This window comes from Meles meles, chromosome 19, assembly GCF_922984935.1.
Source record: "Meles meles chromosome 19, mMelMel3.1 paternal haplotype, whole genome shotgun sequence".
NCBI classification, from domain to species: Eukaryota; Metazoa; Chordata; class Mammalia; order Carnivora; family Mustelidae; genus Meles; species Meles meles.
The window spans coordinates 6395209-6412403 of record NC_060084.1 but is presented as its reverse complement, the minus strand read 5'-3'; the positions used below and the strand labels follow the sequence as shown (position 1 = coordinate 6412403).

Below are 17195 nucleotides of genomic sequence, written 5' to 3'. Positions count from 1 at the left end.
TGTAGATGCTACCTTTGCCCACTGATGCTTGAGGTGGCTTTACAAAAACGCGCAGCAGGGAGAAGTCTCTACTGATTGATTTGGAAGGCCCTCCTCCAGGGGTTAGGAAAGGAAAGGCAAGACGCAGAGATCTGTGTATAATGTGATGCCCTTTTTCTGTAAAATGAATGAGAGACAAAACAGCAAATCAGGGGACCAAACTAAGTCTGTGTCCTTGCATTTGACTATGTGTGGCCGTGGAAAAAGATGTGAATGGATACGTGCCAGGGGCTTTTTCTGAAGAAGGGGCCTTTGGGGGACACAGCCCCACCCACTCATGCCACCATAACAGAGTGTGGCCGGAAAAGCCTGGAATATTGTTTTCTGGCCCTTTACAGAAAATGTTTGCCAAACCCTAGTATGTGCTGTGGTGTTAGTATGGGTTCAGGGGTACAGGGGTGGGGGAGGCGGGGTGGGAGACAGAGGTGAGGTTAACAGAAGGCCAGCATATGTGGTACGGGCTACATTTATGCACACATTTATCCTGCCGTGTGTGTGTGTGTGTGTGTGTGTGCGTGTGTGCGTGCATGGAGCACGCACGGCGAGAGAACCCATGGAATGATGGCCACCAGCATAGCAGCGGCAGGTGGTAGGCCACACTGGCATTCTGGTGCTTTCCTCTCCACCCTAACATGGTCTGTAGGTCCTGTTTTCCAGGGAACGTGTATGACTTGAGAAACCAGGTACTCTCCTGCAACACGGGGAAGTCAAAAATAACAGGAGCTCAGACATCTCCCGGCTCTTTCTAAGAACGTGGGATTCTGACCGCTTTGAAAATTCGGTGGAAAGGCACGACCACCTTCGTGATCCCAGTTTCTGAACTCTTTGGGGACTTTTTCATATTCTTTTTTAATTAAATGTGCAGTGCATAGATCTGGCTTCCTGGGACAATTTGAAGCCTTACAGACAGAGCCAGAGCTCCTCCTTCCCCCCGCCCCGCCCCCGGCCTTGCTTTTCCCTCAAGCCACTTCCCTCTGCAGGAAGACAGCTGTCATCCGCCTGACCTGGGCCCCCTCCCCCACGCCGCGCGCAGTGCACGCGTGTGAATCTGTGTGCACACGTTTGTGTTCGCTTCTGCACTTAGTGTCTGGCGGATGTGGGGCCTCTCTGGTGGACCTTCCAGCTCTCCTTCCTTCTTGTAACTGCTGTCTCCAGTGACCCCGTGGGTGGGGCCACGGTCTGTTTGATGTGTCTTGGCTGACGGGCGTTTTGGGGGTTTCTCGTCACCCTTCATTTTTCTCAGGGGTTAACCGTCGTCGGCCAACGTCCTGCCACACTTGTCAGCTGCCATTTTCTGAGCACCTACAAGGTCCTGGTGTTCAGCCTGAAATACCACGGTCCCGTCAACACCTCCAAGAGGCAGGTGCTCCTGTCATCTCCATGTCCCAGAGGAGGAAATGAAGGTTCCAGGGAGTGATAGAATTCTCTGGTAGCTGCACAGCTTACCCACAGCAGAGCAGAAGTTCAAGTTCAGATAGGCGCCCTCACTCGAACCGGGATACCGCGCACGCCTGAGAGCCAAGACGGGGCCTCGCCCGAACCCTGGAGCTCCTGGGAGTTCACAGGCTGGTGGGGGAGGCAGGCGAGCGAAGGGAGGGGGGTAGTGCTGGGTGTGAAACTGGGGGTCCCCCCAGCCTCCCGACAGCATGGTGATGAGCTCTGGAAGGCACGTGCAGCCCGTTCCCGGGTGTCTCGGCTGGCGTTCTGTAGCCAGGTGGGGGGGCGGCTGGGAACGCGGCCTCCCCTGGGGTTAGGGCCAGGTGGAGACAGGGGTGCATTTCCCGAATGCTGAGAGCAGGCCCGGGGCCGTAGCTATGTGCGCTCACAGTCTTCATGGACCCCGACTCAGGACAAGCAGGTGCCTGAGTGCCGGCGGCGCTCCCTGCGCTGTCCAGGTGGCTCCCTGGTACACGGCTGCTGGGGCGGGTACCCCGGGGCGCAGGCAGCACACTGGCAGGAGCACTGGCGTTTCCGCCCTCTGAGGGAACAAGAAACAGACAGGGGTCCACCTCTCCCCCGGGAAGAGAAAACCCAGCGAATTCCAAACCGCGGAAGAGCCGGGAAACACTGCTGAGCACAGGGGCACCCTGGGTGTCCGGGCCCCCGGACCAAACCACCACGCGCCCACCAGACGGGCCCCGGCCACCATCTTCCTAAAATAAAAGCGCTGGAACGGTCAGCCGGAGTGGCTGCAGCGGACCAGCGGAGCCGTCAGGGGCCAGGCCCCCCGGGGTCCGTCGCTGCTTCGCTGCTCACAAGTCAAGCTTCCTGGGGCTGCTCTGCCAAAGTGCCACCCACCGCAGACGCACGCTGTCTCAGAGTAGCGGGCAGAAACCCAGCATCAGGGTCTCCCCCGCCACGAGGCTGTGCCCCCATGCACACGCTCTATGTGTGGAGGTCCTTTTCCTTGCCTCTCCAGAGTTCCTGCGCTTGTGGACGCAGAGCGGCGACCTTGGCCCCCGGCTCCACATGACCGTCTCTCCCTTGTGTGTGTGTGATGCCAGCTGTTGGCCACAGCACCTGCCTCTGAGCCCCCTGACCCTGTCTTCCCTTGACTGCACCTGCAAAGACCTATTTCCAGATAAAGTCATGTCCACAGACACTAGCTGTTAGGACTTGGACGTGTCACTCGGGGAACACAACTCAGCCCACAACACCAGCTATATGACCTCGGGCAAGGTATCAGCCCCTCAGTGCCCCCTCCTCCCCTGCATCATGGGGACAGACTCCCCGGCCCCACCGGGCCCCACCCGGCTCTATGGAGTTGGAATCTGCCCTTTTTTTTTTTTTTTTAAGATTTATTTATTTATTTTAGAGAGAGAGTGCACATGATTAGGAGGAGAGGGAGAGGGAGAGAAGTCCTCAAGCAGACTCCCTGCTAAGCAGGGAGCCCCACGTGGGGCTCAACCCCAGGACCCTGGGATCATGACCTGAGCCAAAACCAAGAGTCAGCCGCTCAGCCGACTGAGCCCCCCCAGGCGCCCTGGGACTCTGCCTTTTAACAAGGCTCCTCACATGGTTCCTGCTCGCATCTGGAAGGGTGAGGAGCATTCGGGGGTCGGGGGGGCTTAGAGCAGGTTCGGCACTCACCGTGGCAGAAGCTTCTTACGTGTCGGTCATTATTGCTGACCTTTGCTTTTCCTCCGTTTTGGAAACACTGAGAGCCCCTTCTGTGTGTCCTGAGAAGCTGTGGTTACCACGCACAGCAGGGCAGAAGCCCATGAAGCCTCATCCCCTGTCCCCTAGGAACTCAGAGCTCAGGGGGGAAAACAGCCACATGGAAGCTTTTAAATGCGGTCAGACGGATCCGGGTGATGATAGGATTTTGCCAAGGTTCAGCAGGCCCTGAAGTGCCCAGTGGGGAGCCCAGCACACAGCCCGGCTCCTCTCCGCACCAGCCAGATGTGTGGTTGCCCAGGCAACCAGCCGATGCCCCAGAGACTGCGCACAGGTCGCTGTACCTGAGTTTCCGCTGTCTCCTTGGAAGCAGTAACGACTGCGGAGAGACTGCCTCCGGTGGGCACGTAGGGGGCCGAGTGCCCAGGCTCTTTCCCCTCTTTCAGACCAATCGTCCATCTCCGGAGGACCTGGCTTTCCAGGCAGATGCCAGCTGGACGCCCAGCTGCAGTCGGTCGGGAACTGCCACGGGGCAGTCTCACCTCTGCGGTTAAGGGACTTCTCATGTGTCTCGGAGCAGGTGTGACCTCCATCGAGGCAGAGGAAGCTCCCAGGCGTGCCCATCCAAGTGGCTCAGTGGTCGGGCGCTGGGGATCCGCAGCTGCACCGGCTCCCAGTTCCGGCTCTGGCTCTTACTTGCCACGTGACTTGACCGCTCCCAGCCTCGGTTTTTCTCCTCTGTAAAATGGGCCTCATTATACCACACACTTTGTTGAATGGTTAGGAAATTCAAAAACTTAGTTCATCGTGTAAAGTGCTTCACACAGTGCCCGGCCTGTGGGGGGCGCCCCGGAAGCGATAACCATTATGGTCTTGTGTCACTTGCCGTTTGTGTTGTTAGGCAACGTGGTTGTTCCTGGAACATGGTAACCGCTGGGTAAGTGGTGGTCAGTATTACGGTGTTTCGTAGCTTTGTGAGCCTGAGTTGAGCTGTGCTTTACCTGCTAGCCAAAGGTGGGGGTGGGGGGCAGACCAGGGCTAGGCTGTGTCTCGTTTTGTGTCCTACCTCTTACTCCCAGTGGCCCCTTGGAGCCAATGGCCAGAGTAGGCGTCCCTACCTCCTCTTGAAAATCCTGAGTCCCTGGAGGGTAATCACTGATGAATCCATCTGTCAGTTAATTACACCAGCAGGTAACAACCCAGTAATTGTATTTGCTAAATTAGCATCTCTTCGCACGTTCACAGGGGGGCTGGGAGGTTATCTGCTGTCTCAGGTTGAGGGTCCAGACCTTAGCGCCATGCAGGCATTGTGGGGATGACACAGGGCTGCTCACAGGCCGGGCTTGTATCTGAAAGCAGAGTGATGGTCTTTGATGCCGAAAGGATTTAAGACGGAGTATCCAGTCCCCCTGGAGGCCTAAAGAGAAGGCCAGCAGCCCAAGCGTTGGGGTCCCCAGAAGCTCACTGCTTGGAAGGGATGGCAGGGATGGCATGGTACCCTCCCGGCCCCAGAGCGGGTTGTGAAGGAATGAGGGAGTCAAGGGCCCCTCTCTCGGAATGAGAGAGGCTGGACAAGTTGCCCAGCCTGTCACTCTTCCTGGATGTGAGCGGACAGTTGGGGACACCACCCTGTAGACCTGGGAGGGAAAGCCGGAGGAGCAGGCCAGGTGGGCAGGGAGCTCCTGACATCCCCCAGGTGTGGCTGAGATGAGATGAGAGGAGAAGCAGTGAATGTGTTGCTGGTCTTCTGAAGACATTGGTGATGGGGGGCCCCAGGACCTTAGGACAGCATTGCCTGATGGAACTTTCTGCCGTGATGAGAATGGTCTTTCTCTGCACCGTCCACCGTGGTAGCCACTGGCCACTTGTGGCTGTCAAGCAGCCACAGGGTGGCCAGTGGGACTGCACCATTGAATTTTTCATTGCATTTCACTTTAATGCAGTTAAATGTTCGTAGCCACATGGGGCTTAGGGGCTTTGGGCCTGGGCAGCCCAGCTTTGGGCCGTCTACTGGAAGGAAGTTTTGACAGCCTGCCTGGTTCCTCCCTGGGTCATTTTTCTCGGCAGCTCCAAGCAGCTCCCGGGCCGCCCCCCTTTAACGACAGGTGGTGGAGAGCATGCGTGCTTGTGGGAGCCTGAGCCGCGGAGGCTGCGCCGACCAGCAGAGCAGCCCCATCACCGGGAGCCGTGCCTCCTGCACGTTCCGAGTCACACCGCCACCCCCCCACTGTGAGGGGCACACTCCCGGGGACAGCTTGTGTCCCGTGCAGGAGCCCACAGGCTCCGCGCTCCCAGGCTGGAGAACCCGGACGTCTGCGTTGTCTCTGCCGTGGGAGCAGTTGCCGGAGAGATGGCGGATGTTGCCCAGGTAACGTCCCCTCCCTGACGAGCAGAGGGTGAGGACAGCAGTGGAGTGACTGGTCTGCTGCACGCGCGGGAGGCGGGAGGCTCTGCCCGCCGGCTCTGTTGTTTCGGGAGCCGGCGGGGCTTAGTCACAGAGGCCGGGAGGCCTAAGTTCCCTCTGCTCGGGACCACACACTCCTCGGACTTGGTAGGTGACGGGACCGAGAGCTGCTGGGCAGCCAGCAACGGGGCTGAGCACTTTATAGACGGCATCTCAGGGAAGAGTCCGGAAGCCTCGCGCAGTTGTCAGTCCGACCCCACACTGCAGATGAGGCCACCAGGGCACAAGCGATAGACCGTGAGTTCCACGAGCACTTGGGGCCTGTCTGCTTTGCTCGTCCTGGGGATCCTCAGTGCTGAACACAGTGCTTGCACATCGGAGATGGTTCCTGGTGATTTTTTTTTTTTTAAGATTTTATTTATTTGACAGACAGAGATCACAAGTAGGCAGAGAGGCAGGCAGAGAGAAAGGAGGAAGCAGGCTCCCTGCTGAGCAGAGAGACCGATGTGGGGCTTGATCCCAGGACCCCGGGACCATGACCTGAGCCGAAGGCAGAGGCTTTAAACCACTGAGCCACCCAGGCGCCCCTTCCTGGTGATTTTTGTTGAATGGTTGGGTAGGTGATGGACAGACGGATGGGTGGGGGGATGGGTGCGGGCACGCACCGGTGGAGGGATGAAGCGGAGCTTAGATTGCAAACCTGTGCTCTTGACCACTGAGCGGGACTGTCTCTGCTTTTGTCTGATGTCCACCTCTGCCCGCCTCGGTTGGGATTTTTGTCTTAAACATTGTAATTGAAGTATAATTTGCACACCTTAAAAACCACCAATTGTAAGTGTACGAGTCAGTGACTTTAGTAAATTCATAGAGTGTTACAGCCATTATCGCAATCGTGTTTTAGAATGTTTCCGTCATCCCGAAAGATGCCCTCGCGTCTGTCTGCTGTTTCATCCCTGTTGCCGCCCCCCTCCAGCCCCAGGCAATGACTGTTCCGCTTTCTGTCTTTACAAATTTGCCTTTTCTAGACATCTCTCATGAAGGGAATCCTACAAGATGTGTTTTGCTCCTGGCTTGCCTGACTTAGCGTCACACTTTAAAGGTTCGTCCATATCATAGCACGTGTGAGTAGAACCATCCTTTTTCCTGCAAATACCAGTCCGTTGTGTGGATAGACCACGTTTTGCTTACCTGTTCACCAGCTGGTGGACATGTGGGCTGGTTCCAGTTTGAGGCTCTTATGAACAATGTCATGGACGTTCGTGTCCTCGCCCCTGGGTAGAGTCTGTGCTTTATTTCTCTTGGGCAAATTTCTAAGAAAAGGGCTGCTGGGTCGTGTGATAAGTGTATGCTTCGTGCTTTAAGTAACTATCAGACTCCTCTCCGGTGGCGTCGTGCTCCCATGCGAGGCCGTCGGCAGGGCGCACAGGTCCCAGTCCTCCAGGTCCTCACCGACACTCGGGGTCGTTGGTTACAGTCCGCCTGGTGGGTGTGAAGTGGTGTCTGTTCGTGTTTGAACCGCCATCTCTCTGGCCGCTCGCCATGCTTTCTCTGCACTCATTCCTAGACTGGCTTTGCCTTTTTTCTCTAAAAGGACCAGATAGCAAATATTTGGGGCTTTGCGGGCCACACTGGATTTCTGTCCCATGTTCTTTTTCTTTTTTAAAGATTTATTTATTTATTTATTTGACAGAGGGAGATGTAGCAAGAGAGGGAACACAAGCAGGGGGAGTGGGAGAGGGAAAGCAGGCTTCCCACAGAGCAGGGAGCCTGATGTGGGGCTTGATCCTGGGACCCTGGGACCATGACCCGAGCTGAAGGCAGACGCCTAACGACTGAGCCACCCAGGTGCCCCTCTTTGGGGTTTTCTGCTTCACAAGCCCTAAGAACATTCTTGGCTTCCTTGCACGAAGCGAAGCAGGGGTCTGGGCTTGGCATCCTGCCGCACTTTGCCAACTCCTGCTTTAAGCCCCTCATGCCCCTGCTGAAAGAATCCAGTGGCCCATGGAGTCCATGCTGAGCATGGCAAGAGGTCAGCCACCCCTCCTGGTGAAGGGGCCCACTGACAGGACGATCCTGCAAAGCCAAGGGCCAGGCTCCCGAGGCGTCCCCATCCCAGCCCTGTGGTGATTCAACACCAGATGAGCTCATCAGAGTTCTTGGGTTAAAACCCAAGGCAGTCCTGCGCAGGCCTCCCTCTGCCCTGTGGCTGCCCTGTCCCAGACCTTAGAGCCTCGTGGGAGCCGGTGGCCTCTCCTCCCTGCCCCACCATGATCGCCATGGTCTGTCCACCTGCTGTTCCTATTAGAGCTTCCCGCAGCTCCTCCACCCCTGGGTGTCTGGCCTCCAGCTCTCCAAGCCCGTGGCCTTGTCCCGGCCCTCACCGTATGCCACCCAGCATTCCTGACCCCTCCATCGCCGTGCCTCTCGACACGTCTACCCTTCCTCTCCGCTGTCTGCACCAGCCCCGACAGATGTGTTAGAGAGACACCTCTGGAATGAACCAGAGCCAGTCTGACTCCTGAATTGTCCCTTTGTAGCTGTGTGACCTTGGGCAAGTCAGGCCACCTCTCTGGCCGTGAGCGTCCTATGCGTAATCGGGATACTAGAGGCTGGTAGTAGACGTTACAGATGGGCCCTCAGCCACTGGCTCACTGGGACCACACGTCATTGCCTGGGGCCATGTTCTTTTCCAGCTACGGGAGTGCTTTGTCCTGGGCACAGGGCAGTGGAAGGACGGCCGTGTGCATGGAGTTGGTGGGTAAAGGCTGCAGCTTCCTTACTCCCTGGGGGTGGCGGAGGGGGGAATTCACGTCTCCTCGAGTCCCCCATGGGATCCACAGCCGGCTCCATGGGGGCCCAGTCATAATGCTTGGTGGGGGCCCTGTGAATGATCCCCTTCTCCTCTCCTGCCCCGTTAATGACTGCCTCCTCCTCTCCTTCTGCACCCTGCATAGATGTGGCCTGCGTAGCCTCACAAGTGAAGAAACCATTTACACATGGGTTTTTGTCTTAGGGTCTGTTCTGGGGACTCTTAGCCGTGGCAGGTCCCCAGCTCCAGGGTTACTGTGAGGATGGAACGAGATGATGCTCAGAAGTGCTCAACGGGGTGCCTCGTGCATAGTATGTGCTCATTGCGCATTGGCCCTTGTCACAGCCCCGGACCTTCTGGTTTTGAATGTACCCACTGGTCCTGGGGAGGTCTGTTGAGCAAGGGCTTGGGTGCTCGCAAGAGAGCTGTTGTTCTTCCCCTGTAAGGAGGGGTGCGTCGGTGAGCGCTGAGACTGATGCCGCCCTCTGGGCCCTTTTGCCTGGACCTTGCTGCCTCAGAGTCTCGGGGATGTCTGAGCGCGGAGAGCTTAGGACCGCAGCACTCACGCCCCTCCCCACCGTGTGAGGGCGTGTGCCCCACCCCACAACACGCTGACTGTATTTGGCAAAGTTTCGGTGAGGGTTGGGTGGAACAGTGTTCACCAAAGATTAATGATAGCTATTTCTAGGTTGTGGGATTTTTGAGGCCTTTTTTCACCTACCCTCTCCTTTGTGCTTTCCAGCGTGGTTCAAATTTCTTACAAGGAGCAGGCATCATTTTCACAAAAAGAATGGAGTCATTATTCCTTCAAAGGTAAATAACTTGCAGCTGGTCAGTAGTAGATAGGGCTTTCACGGCCCGGACCATGCGCCGCTCTGGAATCTACTGTGGGGAGACATGGGTGCGAATCGTGTGGTTTTCTTTGGGGCTTAATACACGGCCCATTTCTGTGGCTATTCCGCGGTCGTTTAACAATAATGCGATTCTCTGGGTGTGGAGCAAACCCACCGTGTGCAGGACTCAAAGGAGGATTCGTCTTCGGGGAAGGATCGGTTCTCGCCTTGAAAGTGTCCCCATGGTGTTAGACTTGGACAGTCTGTTGGCATGGGCTGGGCAGCGTGGAGGCGGGCCGTGCTCCTGGCTGACGGGGACGGGGGCTGCTCACCGGCCCAGGGAGGCCTCAGGGAAGTGGGTGCGTCTTGTCGTGAAATTCATGGGGCTCAACACATCGTCATTGTCACGATCACCCCCCACTGACCATGTAGTCGCTGTTATGGAACACCCTCTCTTGACAAAGCTTGCTGTGCGCGTCTTCCAGTCTTAGAGGATCTAAAATGATCGACAAGTCAGTGTTTCTGGCGTTTCCGCTCCCCCACCTGAAGAGAATGATGTGGTCTCCACCACCCCCCCCCCCACTTGTCTCCTCTGCCCCGCTACCCCTCGGAAGGGGACTTGTCTCGTTCCAGTTCTTGATGAGGGATGGTGACTGTCAGAGCACAGCCAGGCTGAGAGGGAGAATGAAGGGGCTGTGCTGGGGCGCGGGCAGGCTAGCCGGGCAGGTGAAAGAACATGGCATGGCGGGGACAAGCTACATTGATTTCCATAAGAAAGATCAGGATTTGGGGCGTGTGGGTAACTCATTCGGTTAAGTGTCTGCTTTCGGCTCAGGACATGATCCCCGGGCCATGGGATTAAGCCCCGTGTCTCGTCAGGCTCCCTGCTCCGCGGGGAGCCTGCTTTCCTCTCCCCCTGCCCCGACTGGTGCTCACTCTCTTAAATAAATAGAAATTTTAAAAGATCTGGGCTGGTGAGGGGAAACAGACTTCGGCGTGAGTCAGCTACGTGGATGACAGTGGTCGTGATGGGCATGGTTAGCGAGCGAGAGAGTGGAAACTCATGGAGTTTGGGACCGAACGGGAGATGGACAGTGGGGTCCTGCTTGCATGGCCGCGGGTGTCCGCCTCATCCTTGTAAAGTTTCTCCAAAGAGACGGGTTAAGAGTCTGGGCTCCCTTTTCGTTGCCAGGGTCTCTGTTCGGCCTCTGCCTTCTAATGTGGCTCCGTACGGAGAGTAGCCACACGGCTCCAGCATTTGTAAAAGTCACACACTGAAAGAGGGTGCCTGGTTTATAGAAGAGGAAACTGAGGCTCAGCAGGTGATAGGCTTCACAGTAAGAACCGGGCCTGACTCCAGAGTCTCTCTTGTGTTCCGCTGTGAGGCCTCGCCCAGCAATTAACTAAGGTTGACAAGGACGGTTCCCCCAGATACTTCCTCAGAGGCCCTGGGTTCCAAGACCACTTTGTGACTCTGAACTCAGAAACTCAGTGGTCCTGGAGACGCTGGCAGCCTCAGGGACTGGTGGCCGACCCTGACCTCCTCCCTCCCCACTCCCTCATTGAGACTCTGGCTCCAAGATTGTGACTTGTCACCCCAGCTGGCTGCTGGCACGGTGACACTAAACTTGGGCTTTCCCTGGGGAGCAGAGCATTTAATGAAGGAGTTCAGCCGGTGGGAGTCTCTCAAGCCAGCCAGGGCAGCCGTGGGGCAGGCAGCTGGAGGGCCGGGAGGGAGCTTGGCTGGGACCTCCGCCTTCCGAGGGCTGCTGTTTCCATGATGTCAGAGAGGCGGAACTCTGCCTCACAGCGCAGGAGACCACAGCCCTCGCCCCAGTGCTTTCCAGCCCTGGACGCCGCCCCGAACAAAGGTGAGAGCGCTCGCTCGTCTTACTCACTGGGCAGAAACCAAGGACTGCCTTCGCGTTTCCTGGGGGCCTCTGCGCTTGTCACCACCGGGCCAGAGTTGAATTCCTGGCCCTAAGCCTGCCCGTCTTTTTTCTTAACTGGACTCTGCTCTCCAGGGGAGCCTCATAGGACCGGGATGAGAAAAGCCGTGCCTCCAACTCAAGGAAGGTCCTCTGTGGACCCTTGAAGGCGCCCACTCTGACTATGCGTCCGTACTTAGGGAGTATGTTTGGCAGCTGTGATCCGAAAGAAACCTCTTCGTTCTTTTTTGAAGTTGTTGGAAGCAGCGTGAAGGTTTCTCGGCTAGTGTCCGGGAGGCCTGGTTCTTTGTAGGCACAGCCCGTGACTCTGAGCAGGACGTTTCCTTTCTTTGGGAATCCGTTCCTTACGGGGAGGGAGTGGTCCATAGTGACCGTTTTTCGGGGCTTACAGGTCCTGATGCGTCTGTTACTTTGGTCGTCTGGCGTCTAACGCCATCAGCGTGTCAATAACATGTACGTGTCTCCTCTCTCCCAACCAGAAAAAGATTTACAAATACAAGAAAGTCCTGAGTAACCCAAGCCGTTGGGAAGTTGTGTTGAAGGAGATCCGGACTCTGGTGGACATGGCCCTCACGTCCCCTCTGCAGGATGACTCCATCAACCAAGCCCCGCTGGAAATCGTCTCGAAACTGCTCTCAGAGGTAAGATGTTCCTCCTGCTGGGTTTTACGCGCACGCGTGCACGCACACACACATACACACACACACACAAGTTCTTTTCCTTTCCCTCTGCTAAGCACAATGCCGTACCCGGCGGCAGAACTGGACCCACATTGGTGCTGTCTCCCCATTGCCCACGAGCTGATTGGTGTCCCCCAGCAGCCTGAGAGAGCCCAGGAGGAGGCTTGTCCCCAGTGCTGCAGCTGAGCCGCCCCGGGGGCGAGGCAGGGGTGAAGGGGCTGTGGCTGCCTCCCTGCCACGCCCCACCAGCCAGTGTAGGGGGCACTGGTCATGGGCCTAAGGCTGGGCTTGTGGTGATGATGGTAGCAGTGAATTTCCCAATTTCCCAGCTCATCCCCGAGCTGGAGCACATCGGTGACACCCCCAGACCTCCAGACTGCGCTTCCTCCCTGCCCCTCGGCATTGGGGCCCGCCGTCCCTGCCCGTCTCTGTCCTCCCCCTGCCCTGGCCTGCACAGGCTCCAGGGGCCCAGGCAGCGCCGGCTTCTGCCCCCAGCACCCCGACCACCCGCACAGCAGCAGAGGATCCATCAGCGGCTCGCAGCTGACTGGGCTGTGCTTTGCGGAGCAGCCCCACACTAGGGCCTGTGCCGTGCGGACCCTGGGCTTGGGGATGAAGACAAGCCCCTGTCCTCCCGGAGCCCATGTTCCAGCAGGGAGACAGACAGGAGCGAGGGGGCTCGATCCGTGTCGGTCCCGCTGTTTGTGAGGCGGTGACAGCTGCCGGGAGGCACGCTGTTGACTCTGTCCCTGCATCTTCTCAGCGCTTCCCAAATGCTGAGGCTTGCCTCGTTTGTTTGCCTGCCTGGCCCCCGGAGACGCTGGCGTTGATGACTCCTGATTTAAACTCTGCATGGCCAGCAGAGTGATGCTTCTGTCCCCCTTCCCTGGGATGGGCCCCTGCTCTCCTGGCACGCCCGGTTCCTTGGGTAGCTAGCTGCTAGATGCCCCCCTGAGTCTGCACCAGCTCCTTGCCACCTAAAACCACCCGTTCCTCGGGGACCCAGGCTGGTTGCTGCCGATCAGTCCTAGAAACTGCCCAGGCTTTCCATGTCTGCTGAATAGAGGGTCCCTTGCCCTAGAGGCAAGTGGGGCAAGAAGTAGAAGGTGGGCGGTAAAGACAGCCACGGGGAGCAGAGGCCATGCCCTCAGATGTGAGACAGCTTCATTTCACAGCAGAGCAAAGACTCAGGCTTTGAAATGAATCACAGTCAAGGTCTGGAATTTGAGACCAGGCCAGATGCTCTATACCCAACATTCCATCCTGGCTTCCCGGCCCGAGGCCAGGCTGGGGGCTCTCCATCAGTGACCGCCTGCTGTGTGCCAGCAGGTGTCATGGGCCATGCACACAACCTCTCAGGTAGTACACCTGCCTTAGAGAGCTGGGCCTGTTGTCTCCATTATACAGACGAGGAAACTGAGGCCCTGAGACACGGAGCAATGCTGAGCAGGCGGTGGGCTGGAAATTCCACCATAGGGCTCCCTTGCTCTCACTGCAAGGCCAACCGCCCACCCCTTCTGCCCACCAGTCCCCACCTCACTGCCACACCATCATTAGATCAGGCTCACTGTCAGGACGACGGGGAAGGTGGCAGGTGGGCACAGTTGCCAACCTCTGGCAGCATTTATTTCCATCTTACATGTTTCATAGACCATGTGCCCCTGGGCCTTTGCATCGCTTCTCAGGCCAAAGTTTTGAAAATCATTGGATCCCCAAGCATTAGTGTGGAAAGATAAAGGCGTTTAAAGGAAAAAGAAAAAAGGAAGCAGCTTGCATCTGTTGTGTGCCTACTGTGTGTCAGGCAATGAGTCAGTATCACTCACAGTGACACGCAAGCGCTGCCATTTGCTAAGGGACAGAGCTGGGACTGCAGCCCAGGCAGCAAGCCCTCAAGGAGGGCTTAGCACCTCTCTGAGTGACACACACGCTCTGTGACCACTGCTTTGGCATTTAGAGCTGATCTCCAGGGACCCTGCGAGGTGAGTCCGAAAATGTACAGACGGGTAAACAGAGGCTCAGAGAGGCTGTCACTTGCCCAGGGGTCTGTTGCATAAGTGGTGGGCCGGGATCCATGCCCAGGTCTGCCTTTTAGGAAAGCTCACACTGTTTTGCACAGATGTGGCATAAATTGGTAGAGACTTTCTTGGAGGGGGGAGGAGGCGCCCAGCTGTGTGGGACTTGGTGGTTGAGAACAGGTGCTGTGGAAGCACAAGGACCTGGTTCTTCTGGTGCTGACTGGCCTTGGACAGTTCACTAGGTCTCTCAGTACTGTTCTCATCTGCGAGTTGCAGTGAAGAGGAGCACCCATTTCACAGTGCTCTGATACAGACAAAGCGCCTGGCCCTGTGCCTGATACACAGGGAGCACTTGATAAATGATCACATTCTTGTTGTCATGGGAGATGGTTGTGATCTTGACCTTAAGCACTCTCAGCTGAAGGGTGATGGGTGATGGGTGGAAAAACAAACAAGTCCCTCTCCTTGCCCTTTCCTGGTTAGGCTGTAGGGGCTAGATGATTTGTCTGTTCTCTTCACTCAGGTTATTCCTGGGGTCTCCTTCGAGGAGGCTCTGGGGGTCCCCAAACCATCCGGAAAGTGGGCAGGATCCGGAGGAAGGGAGCGAGGGAGTGGGGGAGGAGGGGACTCTTGGTTCTGAGAAAGGACTGTCCATCCACTGGCCAAACACAGCTGCCTCCCTGACCTCCCGGGCCTTTGTGGAGTGGCCACTCAGCTTAGGGTTCCCATGTCCTCTGTGATGCCCTGGCTGTTAGTGAGCTCTCCCCACCAGGGCGGAAAATGGCTTTGGTGGAGAGAAGTGTCCCTGCAGAGTGACACAGGCTGCCACCCGCAATGGGGACAAAGGACTCGGCATCTGTTCTTGTCACAGGCTCTTCGTGGGAAGGGCACAGGTGTGGCAAGGACCCGGCCGGGCCCTGCAGAGCTGCCCGCCGCAGCCTGAGAAATGGAAGCACCCCTTGCTTGGGCCGAGCACTGGGCTCAGTGGTTGGAGATGCAGGTTTTGGCATCAGGATGGACGGTGCTCAAACCCCCACTCCACCCCTCTCTTCCCTGTGCGCCGGGCACGCAGCTGGACCTCATGAGGCTCAGGTAGCTCCGCTGTCCCTGGGAGGGTCGGAGAAGCGCTGTGGGGAAATAGCGGGTGCTCACGGCCTGAGGCATAGCGAGCTCGTCGTCGCTCGTAAGGCAAGACCAAAGCTTTCCATCAGGAAGATCACTGACGTTTAATAATCAGCCACAGACGGGCTCCTTAAGCACTACCAGCATCCACAAAAGGAAAAAGCCTTGGGAATCTAAGAAACATCCTTCCCCTTTCCACATGCTCCTGAATTCTAAGCGCTGAGGGCCAGGCTGTCTCCATGGGAACCTGGGGACAGGAGGAGCACAGACACCGGCCCGGGTTCCGTGGCCGTCCTCCCCTCTCGGGCAGCCAGACAGAGCCGTGTTCACAGCCCCCCGGCCCTGCTCTTGCTTCAGCGGGTTGTAAACTCGTTACATAGTCTGATGCTCCTTAAGCCCGATGGCAGGTGGCAAATAGGGTGGGGCTCTTCCTGGAACCCAAGAACGGCCCATCTGGCCGGGCGACTGTCGTGAGGCGGCACGTGATGAGGGGACGGACGTGACTCTGTCAGGAGATCTGAATGGAGTCCAGTGAGAGCCCGAGACACACAGACAAAGCAGAGCACAGCATGAAACTAGCAGAGAAGACGCTAGTGACCGTTTCTGGGTTTTCCCATGATTTCTCGTCTCTCACGGGTTCATGCCTTTCCTCAGCCATGTGTCACAGGAGAGTGGTAACAGGTACCCGCTGGGTGAGGAAATTGCAGATTGAGGAGGGAAAAAAGGCCGAAAAATGAAACAAATTTAATCCATTCAGCTTACTATTATTTCTGCAAGCTAATTGCTAGAATTTGAATTTAGCTAGAACATGTTTAGCTCACAGAGCACCGTTCTTCCGTGGGAACCCAGTTGAGAATCACTGATTGTGCTGTGCCTGGAAGACAGCCTGGCACGCAGTCAAGATTCTAAAGTCTGTTCTTTCCGTGTTTTCCATGAACCCTATGACCGGCAGGGAGCACTGGGTTAAACCCCATCTGAATGGAGGAGCCCCATTTATGGAAGGAAAAACTGAGTCTCACCAATGAGGAGGGACTGGTCCAAGGTCACATAACTCCCAAGGGGTGAAACTGGGACTCGAATCCCAGTGTCGTCGTAACACCCCACCCCGCCCGCCGCCCCCGCAAAGTCATACTTTTCTCCCTTCCTGGCCGAGCCTTGGAGGGTTTTCTCATCTGCTTGATTAAGAAAAAGCAACACCTGGGGCGCCTGGGTGGCTCAGTGGATTAAGCCGCTGCCTTCGGCTCAGGTCATGATCTCAGGGTCCTGAGATCGAGCCCCGCGTCGGGCTCTCTGCTCCGCAGGGAGCCTGCTTCCTCCTCTCTCTCTGCCTGCCTCTCTGCCTACTTGTGATCTCTCTCTCTGTCAAATAAATAAAATAAAATCTTTAAAAAAAAAAAAAAAAAAGGAAAGAAAAAGCAACACCTGCACTCCGAGTAGCTGAAAGCATTTTAAACTGTTTGGACCTTTGAGATGCAAACATCCGTTTGATTAATATTGTGGTTTTGTTTTGTTTTGTCTTGTCTTCCTCGGTACTCTCCACTCATCCCTTAGAACACGAACTTGACTACCCAGGAGCATGAGAACATCATTGTGGTAAGTCTCCTGAGATTCCTCTCCCCTCTGTCCCCCTCCCGGTGCCACAGTCCTTGCCCCGGTCTGAGTGACTCCTCGAAGCGCCGGTGTATCCACCGGCATGGCGACCGTGCTCGGTCTTGTCTTTCCTGTCAAGCCGGACTGTCTGCCTTCTGCCTTTGCACATTTCAGGGCCCCAGTTGACGGGGGAGGGGGAGAGAAAATCATCTGTCTTTGAGGTTTGTAGCGAATGCGTCTTCATTGCGTCCTCCTTCCTGAGTGCTCTGGGGGTAGCTGAAGGCAGGAGATGGCAGAGAGCGTATGATTTATTTATTCGGAGGCATAACCCTATTAGCTGAGAGGTAAGCATTCTCTTTCTCGCCCCAGGACAGGCCTCCTGATTAATCCACGTATAGAACCCGGATTTAATTCTCTCTGATACACAAAGTGAGGTCCTATTTGCTGGGACTTGACTCTGATGAAAGCATCTTGGGAGTCAGATAGCTTCCTGGGGGATTTAAGCTCTGAAATGTGAATCTCATGGGAGAGAAAGGAGGTTGCACCTGCTGGGTGCCAAGCACTGTGCATGGATTTGAATCCGTAGGTTACGAAGACAGGCCCTGCTCCCACGGAGTTTATCTTCTATTGCAGGAAG

At 56.5% G+C, this 17195-nt stretch overlaps 1 protein-coding gene across 1 annotated transcript in view; it reads left to right on the top strand.

The window, feature by feature from the left end:
* The window catches only part of LOC123931126 (c-Maf inducing protein), a 226109-nt gene that overhangs the window by 162026 nt on the left and 46888 nt on the right, over positions 1-17195 (top strand). The window contains exons 4-5 of the mRNA XM_045987920.1: positions 11631-11792; positions 16520-16561. Of these exons, the coding sequence (XP_045843876.1) occupies positions 11631-11792; positions 16520-16561 (204 nt within the window). The remainder of the gene's footprint in view (positions 1-11630; positions 11793-16519; positions 16562-17195) is intronic.